This window comes from Pelophylax lessonae, assembly GCF_965119305.1.
Source record: "Pelophylax lessonae genome assembly, chromosome: 8".
NCBI classification, from domain to species: domain Eukaryota; kingdom Metazoa; phylum Chordata; class Amphibia; order Anura; family Ranidae; genus Pelophylax; species Pelophylax lessonae.
In genome coordinates this window covers 206,604,708-206,618,664 of record NC_138775.1, presented here as the reverse complement: position 1 = coordinate 206,618,664, position 13,957 = coordinate 206,604,708, and the positions used below count along the sequence as shown (strand labels likewise).

General features: G+C 46.5%; 2 protein-coding genes across 2 annotated transcripts in view; one reads left to right on the top strand and one right to left on the bottom strand.

Moving 5' to 3' along the window:
* Positions 1-8,792, top strand: part of LOC309561653 (uncharacterized protein) — a gene marked incomplete at its 3' end in the record, with an annotated part of 36,892 nt that extends 28,100 nt beyond the window's left edge. Inside the window, exons 3-4 of the mRNA XM_082265646.1 lie at positions 3,275-3,413; positions 8,726-8,792. Coding sequence (XP_082121772.1) covers positions 3,275-3,413; positions 8,726-8,792 — 206 coding nt within the window. The remainder of the gene's footprint in view (positions 1-3,274; positions 3,414-8,725) is intronic.
* The window catches only part of ANKRD45 (ankyrin repeat domain 45), a 119,131-nt gene that overhangs the window by 59,744 nt on the left and 45,430 nt on the right, over positions 1-13,957 (bottom strand). The window lies entirely within an intron of this gene.

The window sequence follows — 13,957 nt, the reverse complement described above, 5'->3', positions numbered from 1 at the left end:
GGCGATACCCTTTGCTCAGTTTCACACGCGGGCTCTCCAAGCGGAGATCCTGGCCAAATGGGACGGACTGGCTCAGTCCCTGGATCTGCGTATCTCCTTGAGTCGTCGGACCAAATAGGCTCTTCTGTGGTGGCTCCAGTCCCCGTCGGTGACGGAGGGCAAGTCTTTCCGTTGGTTTGGACGGTGATCAGCACGGATGCCAGCCTGGGGTGGCATCCGTGGGGTCAGGCTGGGGTGGGGTCCTGGGCACGACCCTGTAGTGGTCGGACCGTCTACAGGGTAGTCCTGTCCGGGTACAGACGGACAATGCTACCGCGGTGGCTTACATCAACCACCAAGGGGGCACCAGGAGTGCTCGGGCAGCCCGGGAGGTGACCGACATTCTGTCTTGGGCCGAGATTCATGTTCCGGCAATCTCAGCGGTTCACATTCCGGGTGTGGAAAATTGGCAGGCCGACTATCTGAGTCGCCAGACCCTGGACCAAGGGGAATGGTCCTTACACCCGGAGGTCTTCCAAATGTTGTGTGCGAGGTGGGGATCCCCGGACGTGGATCTGTTCGCATCTCGGCTAAATCAAAAGGTGGAAAGGTTCGTGGCAAGAACGCGCGATCCGTTGGCGGACGCCTCGGATGCGTTAGTGGCCCCTTGGCATCAGTATCGTCTGATGTATGCCTTTCCTCCAATTCAGTTGCTGTCCAGGTTCCTCCGCAGGCTAGCCTCGGAACCGCACCTGGTGATTCTGGTAGCGCCGGACTGGCCTCGCCGGTCCTGGTACGCCGACGTTGTTCACCTGGCAGTGGCGCCTCCGTGGCGACTGCCAATGCGGGAAGATCTTCTGTCTCAAGGACCGATCTTCCATCCTGCTTTACAGGCGCTGGCTTTAACGGCCTGGCTGCTCCCCTGAGGTTATCCCTACTCTAATCAAGGCTAGGAAATCCTCCTCTGGTAAAATCTATTACCGTACCTGGAAAGCTTATTTCGCCTGGTGTGAGTCTAGGGGGTTTTCCCCTCGCTCGTACTCGGTGTCAAGAGTGTTGGCTTTCCTCCAGTCTGGAGTGGATCAGCGCTTGGCGCTGGCCACGATCAAAGGCCAGGTGTCTGCTCTGGCTATCCTTTTCCAACGCCCTGTGGCGTCTAATTCCTTGATTCGCACCTTCATTCAAGGTGTGCGACATTTGGCTCCTCCCAGGAAGGAGCCTTTACCTCCATGGGACTTGAACTTGGTTCTGTCCGTGTCACAGCGTGCTCCCTTTGAAAATACCTTTTTGGTGGCGATCACTCCGGGTCGCTGAGTGTCGGAGCTGGCGGCGTAGTCTTGCCGCTCCCCTTACTTTATAATCCACAAGGATAAGGTGGTGTTGAGAACACTCCCGTCCTTTCTTCCCAAGGTGGTCACTGAATTCCACCTTAATGAGGAAATTGTCCTGCCTTCGCTTTGCACGAAGCCTAAGCATCCGAAGGAGATTGCGTTGCATTCTTTGGATGTTGTCCGGGCGATCAGGGTTTACCTGTCGTCTACAGAATCCTTTCGTAAGACGGATTCCCTATTTGTTCTTCCTGAGGGATCTCGGAAGGGCATGGCTGCATCCGCAGCAACTATTGCCAAATGGATCAGACAGACCATTGAGCAGGCTTATGCTTTGAAGGAACGGATTCCACCCTTCCCTGTTAAGGCGCACTCTACTAGATCTGTGAGTACGTCCTGGGCTTGTTGGCATCGGGCCTCGGTGGCCAAGGTGTGAAAGGCTGCGACTTGGTCGTCGGTGCACACTTGCTCCAAATTCTACAAGGTAGATGTTCTGGCATCGGCTGATGCTTCCTTTGGCCGCAAAGTTCTCAGTGCGGCAGTGCCATGAAGGACCCTTGTTTTTTTATGGGTCCCTGGCTGTTGGTATTTGCTTTCCTGGGCTGTTGCTCCTGTTGAGCATTGTTTTTTCTGTTGCCCAGAAGGTTCTCTTACAGTGCATGTAAGATTCCTTTCTCTGATGTGGGTACTGCGTTGCTTTGTTCTACGGTTGCGTCTCCCACCCCTCATGTCTATACTGCTTTGGGACATCCCATCAGTGATGGAGGGGGCGACTGTCGGAGGACGTAAGAGAAAACTGAATTTTTGTAAAATCTTACCTGTAAAATTCCTTTCTCTGAGTCCTCCGACAGTCGCCGCCCCCGCCCCTCTATGGGGTTCTTGTTACTTACTGCTATGCTACCAAACTGAGTTGGGAGTGGTCACTGCAGGGGGGTATTGACCAGATGGGACAGCCCCCAGGGGTGTATACATGCAAATGCCTTTTGTTTTTAACTAAGTCTATATGCCTAGCTACTCCTGCGGAGCAGATGACAATACCCATCAGTGATGACTTAGAGGAGGCGGCGACTGTCGGAGAAAGGAATTTTACAGGTAAGATTTTACAAAAATTCCGTTATTTTGTCAGTTCAAGTCTACGGTTTCTGTGGTGCAGTTGCTGTACAACAAAAATGTAGTGTAAAGCTGTTAACTAACATGCCACCATGAGGTTGTGTGAATTCAGCATCAATGATGTATCTGTAGTAAAAAAAAAAAAAACTTTTTAACTGTGGAAAGGTTAGAATGTCAGTTTTTTACATTTCCATGTCCCCATTGGAGAGATTCTCTCTTGCGCTTTCTTCATCCTGGTGGCCAATTTCATGGAGACAGAAAGCGATGGGAAATAAAGATTTTACAGTTGTCGTCAGAACGAGTAGCATTGATAAATCTTCCAGTGGGGGCACCTGTTCTGATAAAATTTTTAAAGAGGAGATTACCAATTAATTTTAGGGATGTCCTCTTTTTAGTTGAGTAGACCATACTGGCGTATCAGATCACGGCGAATCTTCACGCGATCCAGAATCATGGGATGCCTATTACTTGAAATGGCACCCCAAAAGCGGCGTGAGTTTTGCAGCGATTGTCGCCCAACGAATCACGGTAAAATCACGCAAACGCAGGAAGCCTGTTGCCCGAAAGAAGTTCTTGTACTTTATTTTTTATTTTTTTTGGGCGACAGGCGTCCCATGATTCTGTTTGCCCAATTTTACCGCGATTTATCGAGCGACAATCGCGGCAAAAATAGCGCCGCGTTTGGGGTGCCATTGCAAGTTACGGGAATCGCACGGGCGTTCCGCAATGTGCAGTGATTCGGGATCCCGAGCAGTATTGCCGCAATTCTGCCCGCGATTCGATACGATAGTATGTGAACGGAGCCTAAGTGTTTATTATAATAATCTGCTAATGTCTTTTTTATGCTACACTTGCAGGAGCTGATTACTGTACATGTGATGCAGTATATGTTGGAGGCGGAAACAAGCCAGGATTAGATGACAAAACTATCCTCATCATTGCCGGAAGCGTATCTGGAGGCATAATACTTTTAACTTTTGTTGGATGTTTGGTTGGGTAAGTAAATTTTTCACTTAACTTAGCAAAATAATTTCACTGCCTCATCACACAAGTGCCATTCCTGGAGGAAGAGGAATCATACGTCACACATAAAATGTCGTCAGCTAAGATCTGGGTCTTTCCATGTCTAGAATTTTTTTTACCTAATATGACCTGTAATATGGCCACCACACTTGACAGGTAAAAAAAACACACAGGCTGGTTTATGAATATTTGCACTACAAATAATGGAGGCATTGCTCTCTGAACTAATCAGATTCTAGGCTTTAGCTTTGAAGTATATGTTACATAAAGGAAAGCCAACACTTGAATGGTTGATATATGTAACTTTTTTTGTATTTACTGTAAGTTTCTTATATAAACCCCAGTGTTCTGCATTGCAGATTTAAAAAAAAGTTTTGCTTAAAGCTGGCCATACACTGTTAATTTATTATTATTTTTGTTCAGCCTGTTGGCTGAACAGTAAAGGCTAAAGCCTGGTACACACTAGTAGCTTTTTTTTTTTTTTCGTTCAACCCAGCAGGGCTAAAGGAAAAAATCTGACAGCTCAGGAGGAGCTGCTGTACTATCTGATGTTAGTACAGCAATCTACCTTGCTGTGTTGTGTTCTGACAGGGGGACCCCAGCCAGAGCAATTCGGTCATTGCTCTCAGCCATTAGGGAGCCAATCAGCAGACCTTTTTTGGTCATGCCCTATCGACAGAAGCTGGCCTCTCTTGGACTGGCTGCAGTACACATGGGCTGACTGTGCCGTCTGACATTCGGCCCTTGTGTACTAGGCTTAACAGAATCTTCAATCCACACAAATGAGGTAAATGTAGGAATCCGCCTAACAGGAACAGTAGATTCTGACAGCTGCACCCTCTGCTGTCAGATTACACTAATCAGTGGCTGCAGCTGCTGATTGAGTTTTACAACTTGTCCGTTTGACAAAAGTCGATCAAATGATCGACTTCTGTTGAGGGGACTGCCACACAGATTGAAATTCAAGTGGTCCCTGCTGATCTGGCTGAATTTTGATCCGTCTATGGCCATCTTAAGTCCCCTACATTTTCTCTCATGTGAAAGACAATGACATAATTGAAGTTGCAATGTACTTTTATGTCATTGTATTGAGCAGGATTACTATATTATATAAACTACTTTACGACTGCCCGCCGCAGGCAGCCGCTCCTGGGCAAACCGACGTAGGTATACGTCGGTCGCGCGCAGGCAGCTAAGGGGCGAGCGTGCTCCACCAGCGGCGTGCCCCTGCCCCCGCTCGTCAGCGGGGAAGCCGATGCAGCGGGCAGATGGCTCCGATTGCCACCTAACGCCCACTATCTTTTTCCCGCTGAGAGAGGACGGTCGGCTGTTGTAAACACAGCTGACCGTTCTTCTCCCTGGAATGATCACAGAGCTCCTGTGATCCTTCTATATAGGAACACAGGTCTCTGTGATCATTTCAAAAGCTACGCCCCCCACAGTTAGAAACATGCCCCTAGGTACACATTAACCCCTTGATCACCCACAGTGTTAACCCCTTCCCTGCCAGTGTCATTATTACAGTAACAGTGCATATTTTTAGCACGGATTACTGTAGTAATGTCTCTGGTCCCCCCAAAAGTGTCAAATGTCAGTCAGGGGTCCGATCTGTCCGCTGCAATGTCGCGGTTCCGCAAAAAATAACATAAATCTTTCCCGTAGTTAGTAGACGCAATAACTTTTGCACAAACCAATCAAAATAAGCTTATTGCGTTTTTTTTTTTTTTTGGGGAATGTTATATAGCAGAATGTGAAAAAATATTTATCTATTCTTTTTTTGTTTATAGTGCAAAATAAAAATTGCAGAGGTGATCAAATACCACCAAAAGAAAGCTCTATTTGTGGGGAAAAAAAAGGACATCAATTTTATTTAGGTACCACGTCGCACGACTGTCGCGCAATTGTCCGTTAAAGCAACGCAGTGCCGAATCGCAAAATATGGCCTAGTCATTAAGGGGGAAATGGTTAAAAGTGCAAGCTTTCATTAACAATAATGTGTGCACAGAGCTACATGTGGCTTCACTTCTAGTGAGAGAGCCCAGACAACAGAAATCAGATAACCCATGATTTTACTTCTATACAGCTGTTTAACAAAATACAAATTTCTCTTACGTCCTCCGACAGTCGCCGCCCACTCATACAGTCTTCACTAATGGGGTATTGTCTTCCTCTCCACAGGATTAGCTAGGCACAAGACTTGTTAATACAAAAGCTTTTTGCATAGACACACCCATGGGGGCTGTCCTACCAGTCCAATACCCCCCTGCAATCAGCCATCCCAACTCAGTTTGTCTTCTGCCTAGCTTAGGAGTAGATAGGCTTCCCTGTGCTGGGGCTACAGTCTCAGCCTTCTTCTATTTTTCTGTTTTATTTTCTGAAAATGTCATTTTTTCTTTGCATTACTAGCTGTTTATTTTGTCCGCTTTAGTTAGTGGATCTTCGAATGAAGACGGCGTCTGCGGAGCTGGGAATAGGACTGACCGTCCTGGTTCTCCAGGACAGAGGGTCAGATGGAATCCCAGCCCACCATTGAGCTTTTGTGAGGCCAGGGCGAGCACATAGCCTACTAAACGACCCATCCCTGTCCTCAGGGATGCAGCCTGTGAGGTGGCTACCTCACCGGACACAGCATAGGTTCGTCCGTGCACTAATGGTGTCCTGCGTTTTTGGCTGACTGCACCCCCTGCCATCTGTAGGTGGGCGGTTTTCCGTGTGTTATGAGGCACCCCACGCCATCGGCTACAGGTAAGTACACTCTGTGTGGGGCCTCTGTCTGGGGTCGGCAGTCCTGTGTGTCTGTGGTGTCCCCTATGTCTGTGCGTTTTGGGCTCCCTGATCCCGGTCCCTGTGGGGGTTTTCTCTGTCACAGCCAACGCTGTGAGGGGTTTTTGGGGGTACCGCTCCTGTGTCACTTTAGGGTGTTTGGAGGTGCAGAAACGTGCGGCGACCGCTGCGGGGTTAAAAACCGCCGGTCCGCCATTTTAGCTGTGGGCAGCATTTCTGGCTTCACTATGGGCGCTTATACAGCATGGTGTGTAGTGTATTTTGGTGCCTTGCGGTGCCAAATTGTGTGTGGCAAACGATCGTTCCGAGCACATGTCGGCGGCCATTTTACCGAAGCCTCACATTGCTTTCTATAGGCATCCATTTTTCCTTAGCCTGCAGCCTCAGTTCAGTCTCTGGCGGTGACATCACTTCCTTCCTTTACTCAGGAGCGACCGACTGCGGTGGTAACACACTTGTGGGGCTCTATTCTGCTGTCCTTTCTTTCCTCCATTGTGCAATCTTCCTGGCTCTCAGTTTGTTCCTGCGGGGGGTCTGTGTTCCACAGTTATTGTAGTGGTGTGCTGCGGGGGTCCGCGGCGCTCTTAAAGGGCCAATGCCTTACAAAAAAAAAAAACTTTTTTTGCAGTGGAATCTCAGGACAGCAAATTCCCTCCAGCCTTGGTGGGGGATTCAAGTTCCTCTTAATCCTCTGCCGTGACTAATTTGGCTGCTGTTGTGGCAACTTTGGTGGCCAAAATGGATGTGCTGATGACTGAATGTAAGGAATAAAGAAATCCGCGCTTGTGGACGAAGGATAGGGCTGCGGCCTACCTCAAAATATGGCCCGAAGGCTATATCAAAATATATGGGTAAGGTGAGGTAAAGTGGCGCTGCCTAATTTAAAGTGCTAAAGAAGTAAAAAATATTCCAGTTTAAAGTGCTATAGTGTTAATTGAAAACAGTGTAAAAACAGTATCAAAAAATTCTGCAAAATGTTCTCCTGTTGGAGTGTGATAAAGTGTTCCAGTGCAAATGGTAAAAAATAAATAATTGTGCCAGTAAAAAAAGTGTATATAAAGAATATAAGTGTGTGACAGCACACTTGATATAATGTGTGTTTTAACCGGTATACATAGGTGAACCGTGCAATAAAATTATAAAATCACATCTGTACTAATGGTAAATAAATATAACAATAAATGTAGCAAAGGATGATGCTCATGCAGTGAGATAATAGTCCCAAAAACAGCAAGAAACCAAAAACAGCAAATCAACAGTCTTTCTCTTGCTGGGTGATTCAGTGATGTGGAAAAAATATATATATTCAATACTCGGTGAACAGCAGCAATTTCGGTGACATTAAGGTGCTTCAAAACCATTAGGGGTGATGTGAGTAGTGAGTGAGAAACACAAGTGCACCCCTCCAATTGCTCCCGCACTCACCGGAGGTATGTACCCCTACAGGGGTAACAAGCCTTATTGCAGCGTGGTCTGTGAGGTTCCTGAGGGAGGGGGAAGGGGGATGTCCCCCTGTTAAGCCAGGGAATAGGATCTCCTTTGTGATGAGGGTCAATGCGATTCGGTAAGAGGCTGTGTGATTGGGTGTTGGTGACGGTTCTCCTATCACTTACAGAAGATTTCCTGAACATGAGTGGACACCCTTTTGGCTCTTTTCCTTCTGGATGGGGACATTGATTTTAGCCTTTCCTAATGGTATGAGGTTACAGCCAGCCAAAGAGAGGCAGGGATGAGAGCCAAAACGCACTCAGGTGCAAACAGGGTGTCATAGGTAGGGTTGTATTGTATTTCCTTAACATGTGGGTCAAGATGGACTCCGACATCAACAGTTTCCTTCACTGCCACCTCAGGCGCCGAGTTCACCACCATCAACGTCCCCGCCCCTGCTGGTGCTCACCCCCTGGTTATTTTGGTTGTTTACCCTCTTGGTTATTTGCTCTCCTGGGTTGTTGCTCCTGTTGAGCCTTTTTTGTTGCCCAGATGGTTCCCTTGCTGTTCATGTAAGGTTCCTTTCTCTGATGTGGGTACTGCGTTGCCTTTTCTGACGGTTGCGTTTCCCACCCCTCATTTCTACACTGCTTTGGGACATCCCCATTAGTGAAGACTGTATGAGTGGGCGGCGACTGTCGAAGGACGTAAGAGAAAACAAAATTTTTGTAAAATCTTACCGTAAAATTCCTTTCTGTGAGTCCTCCGACAGTCGCCGCCTCCGCCCCTCTTTTGGGGTTCTTATACACTTAACTGCTTGCTACCAAACTGAGTTGGGATGGCTGATTGCAGGGGGATATTGGACTGGTAGGACAGCCCCCATGGGTGTGTCTACGCAAAAGCTTTTGTATTAACAAGTCTTGTGCCTAGCTACTCCTATGGAGAGGAAGACAATACCCCATTAGTGAAGACGACTGTCGGAGGACTCAGAGAAAGGAATTTTACGGTAAGATTTTACAAAAATTCAGTTTTTTTTAATTTTGTGTATTTCTTTTTTTTTTTTTTTTTGGCAGAGCTCTTTTCTACTTTCGTAAGAAAAAACAGAAGGGTCCAGCGGAGGCAGAAGAGCGAAGAGTATGAAAATGCAAGCCTCAGTGACTAGTAGGGATGAGCTCCAGGTCTGGTCCAAAGCCAGTCGGTACAGCAGCTTTCACATTTAATTTCAATAAATTTTTATTGGTTTTAAAACATAACAGTACAGTAATACAGTCAAAAGTAGCAATATGGATACCAGGCATCCGCGCAGGAGGCGCTAGCCCGCACCTGGAGTATCCACATTTAAATTTCACAATGCGCATGACAATCATACAGCGTAGAGTGTAACTGCCAGCCCCCAGGGGGCGGACAGTGAAAGAACAACACAAAACAGGGGAAATAACAGGGGAAATAACAGGGGAAACAAGGAAGGGACGTCTAAGCATTGAGATTACATTAAAACCAGTCAATATCAGTGGAAATTATATTCCTGTACCATCATAGGAGTCGAGCCACTCCAACCACAGAGCCCAACTCTCATTAGCCCTGACCAGGACGTTGTTAGCTGATGCAAACCTTCGTTCATATGAACCATGCTCCTGAGTTAGGTGAATGACCTCTTCTAAGGGAGGGATTATGGGAGTCCGCCATCACCGCAATAGGAGTAATCTGGCAGCAAGGAGTATGTTGGTGACTGAGTTCCTGAGTGGATGGGGGACATTATCAATTTCTAAATTTAGAATAGCTAGGCCTGGACTTGGTTGCATAGGGATGGCTGTTGTAACCTTGGTTAGAGTCTGAACACGTTCGGCCAATACTGAGCTAGGTGTTTGCCAAGACCAAAGGAGATGAAAGGGGTTGCCTACCTGACCGCATCCTCTCCAGCATGTATTTGGGAGGGTAGGGTAGAATCGGGACAATTTATAGGGAGTTAGATACAAACGGTGGGTGATCTTGTACATCATTTCCCAATTATTAGCGTTACGTGTAAACTTGTGGGTGGAGGACAGTGCAAGGCGCCACTGTTCTAGTGAGTAGGCTGAGTCCAGATCTGTTTCTCAGGCATTTAGGTGTACTTTTAATAAACAGAGAAAAGCCGTGATCCTCAGGATCACGACTGATCTCTAATGAGTTACGGTTTAGGTAGCTGAGATGAGGAGCAGAGAACATGTTCTTCTCTTCTCATCACAGTACATGACCATTCTTTCACAAACGGCCAGTTTAGAAAAGTGAGATCTGAAGATCTCACAGCCGTTATTCTGAAATATCTCCATTCCAGATTCTCCAGCTCAGAGGTGGAGAATCAGGGGGAGAAGCTGGTGTGATAGAGGAAGAAGACTTCTTTCTTCCGATATATCAGCACCAGTGGGTTCAAAATTAAAAAAAAAAAAAAAAGTGTGTGTGTGTGTGTGTATACAGTTGTATTCAAAATTATTCAACCCCCCCAATGCTGTAAAGGGTTTTAGGGAATTTAGTGTACATTTGTAATTGTATTCAGAATGAAATCCTACAAGGACTTCTTAAAGAACCATATGCAACTAAAATGACATCAATTGGTTTTGTAATACAGTAGTAAATGTTTCTTTTGTTAATTCTTCATTGACACAATTATTCAACCCCTTAAAGACTACAGGCCCGTACACACGCACCGATTGTCGGCCGATCGATCGGCCGTCTTTTGTCCGGTGCTGTCGTGTAGGTTGAAAAGTGCTAAAGACTGCACACTAATTTTGTCGGGCAACATCAACCGACTGCAGAAGTGATGTCATGTGATGGTTAACTTTCCGTGTGTTTTTTCTTCTCTGAGCATGCCCAGTCTTGCTCATTTGCTGTTTGTCGGCCGAATTCTGTACTGACTGAGGAACAATCGGCCGTTCTGGTGTTGGCCAACAAAAATTTTAAAGCATGCACATCAGATTCTGTTCGGCCGAAAAGTCGCAGTCGGTTGTCGGAAGCATCATACTAACAAGCCGACAATCGGCCGATCGGATGGTGGCCGAATATTTACGGCCGACAATTGCTACGTGTGTACGGGCCTTACCAATCTGAAGAACAGAGGTTGAAAACACCTGATGGATGTCAGGGAGCAACAATAAAGCCTAATAAGCACCAATTAGGCAGCTTTAAAATGACTGTGATACTCAGCTCCTTCTAGACATTTACTGGTGTGGTTACAAACATGGTGAAGTCAAGAGAATAGTCCAGGAAGACAAGAGAAGAGGTGATTACTCTTCACAGGAAGGGCAATGGCTATAAGAAGATTGCAAAGATGTTAAACATACCAAGAGACACCATAGGAAGCATCATTCGCAAATTCAAGGCAAAGGGCACTGTTGAAACGCTACCTGGACGTGGCAGAAAGAAGATGCTGACTTCGACTGCTGTGCGCTACCTGAAGCGTAGAGTGGAGAAAAGTCCCTGTGTGATTGCTGATGAACTGAGAAAAGATTTGTAAGATGTGGGTACTGAAATTTCTGCTCAGACAATACGGCGCACACTGCGTAATGAAGGCCTCCATGCCAGAACTCCCAGGCGCACACCCTTGCTGTCTCCAAATAATAAGAAGAGTCGACTGCAATATGCCAAAAGTCATGTGGACAAACCACAGAAGTTTTGGGATAGTGTTCTGTGGACTGATGAAACAAAATTAGAACTGTTTGGGCCCATGGATCAACGCTATGTTTGGAGGAGGAAGAACAAGGCCTATGAAGAAAAGAACACCTTGCCTACTGTGAAGCATGGCGGGGGGTCAATCATGCTTTGGGGCTGTTTTGCTTCTGCAGGCACAGGGAAGCTTCAGCGTGTGCAAGGTACCATGAATTCTCTTCAGTACCAGGAGATATTGGATGACAATGTGATGCAGTCCGTCACAAACCTGAAGCTTGGGAGACGTTGGACCTTTCAACAGGACAATGATCGCAAGCATACCTCCAAGTCCACTAGAGCATGGTTGCAGATTAAAGGCTGGAACATTTTGGAGTGGCCATCACAGTCACCAGACTTAAATCCGATTGAGAACCTCTGGTGGGACTTAAAGAAAGCAGTTGCAGTGCACAAGCCTAAGAATGTGACTGAATTGGAGGCTTTTGCCCATGACGAATGGGCGAAGATACCCGTAGATCGCTGCAAAACACTTGTGTCAAGCTATGCTTCACATTTAAAAGCTGTTATAACTGTAAAAGGATGTTGTACTAAGATTGAATGTCACTTGGGGGTTGAACAAAACTGATAATAATGTGAGCACACAAAAGACATTTGTGGTTATTTCATTATAAATGTTATGTTATATTTGTCTGACCTACATGTGCCTCTTTGATTTAATTGTAAGCAGGATGACTGAATGATCAAAATCAATGTCAAACTGGCCAAAACAATCCATTTCAGTGGGGGTTGAATAATTTTGAATAGAACTGTGTGTGTGTGTGTGTATATATATATATATATATATATATATATATATACCGTATTTTCCGGCGTATAAGACGACCCCCCTATTACATGATCTACCGGTAATACTTATACTTAGGTTACCTTGGAGATATTATACTCGGCGTATAAGACGACCCCCCATTTTTGGGGGATTTTTTTGAGGTTCAAAAGTAGTCTTATACGCCAGAAAATACAGAAAATACAGTGTGTATATATATATATATATACACTGTATGTACTGGTGTGTGTGTGTGTGTATATATATATATATATATATATAGTGTGTGTGTGTGTGTGTGTATATACTGTATATATATATATTAGGGATGCACCGAAATGAAAATTTTGGGCCGAAGCCGAAAATGCAGGATGCCCTTGGCCGAAAACCGAAAATGACTTTTTCCCCCAAAATTTTTTAAAATAGATAGAAGAGGGGCATACACCAAAAACAGGCAGCGACGTACACCTGTCGCTGCCACCCTGTCACAGTATATGTACTGTGACGGGTTGGCAAGAGGTTAATTTAATTACCAATGGTATTTGTATTATGCAGCTTGAGGGGTTAATGTATTGTCACTGCTGGTCACTCATCTATTAGTGATCGACCAGTGGCAGTTAATTAACCCCTTTGTGCTGCTTTAGTGCAACCAGTGTCAGTGCAACCAGTGTTAATTAACACTGATACTGGTCGCACTAATGCAGCACAAAGGGGTTAATTACCTGCCACTGGTCGGTCACTAATGCATCAGTGACCAGCAGTGACAATACATTAACCCCTCATGCTTCATAATACAAATATCATTGGTAAGCTGAAATAAGGTGCAACAAATGCAGCTTGCATAAACCAATTTGTTACACTAGCAGCGCTAAAAAATATTTTTTAGCGCTGCTAGTGTCACAAATTGGTTTATGCAAGCTGCATTTGTTGCACTTTATTTCAGTTTTACCCTTGTATAGCAGCAGCTTTCACCTTCACGGTTTTTATTTCAATTGTTTTTATAGTGTATTTTAGCGCTGGGTGAGTAAGTGATTTTACACGTGTGTTTTGAACTCTTGCTCCTTTGAGCTACATCATTGGTAAGCTGCCTCGGCTCCCCCCCATCTCCCCCCCACCCCCCCCCCACTTCCTCAGCCCCCCCCACTGCCTCAGCTCTCCCCCATCTCCCCCCCTCCCCCCTCTGGCTCAGCGTCCCTCCTCGGGTGTCCTTCATTCAAAAGTCCCGCCTCTGGCCGGCGGCACCGCCTCCCGTGATGTCACTACTACGATCTGTGTTGAATGAAGTGACATACCGGGTGGGAGGGCGGGGCGAGCGGCCGCTATAGCTATAACTATGTGATCCATCCCTGTCAGCTCAGCGCGACTATGTGTGAATGAGAACAGAAGTGACCTGACACCGGGCGGGGGGGCGGGGCGAGCGGCCGCTATTAGCAGTAACTATGTGAGCGCTTCACCTCCCTGTCAGCAGAGATACATGCCTGACAGTGAAGTGAAGCGCTCACATAGTTACAGCTAATAGCGGCCGCTCCCCCCGCCCCCCCGCCCGGTGTCAGGTCAGTTCTCATTCACATATAGTCGCGCTGAGCTGACAGGAAGGATCACATAGTTCTATCTATAGCGGCCGCTCTCCCCGCCTGGTATGTCCATTCATTAATGCAGAGATCGTAGTAGGGACGTCATTGAGAGGCGGACGGCCGGCCAGAGGCGGGACTTTTAAAACCTGCCCTGCGCTGCGCTGCGCCCTCCTCCTTCCCCACGGCGGCCATTATTTTTGGCACTGTTAACCCATTATCGGCCGAAATTTCGGTGCATCCCTAATATATATATATGTGTGTGTATAGAT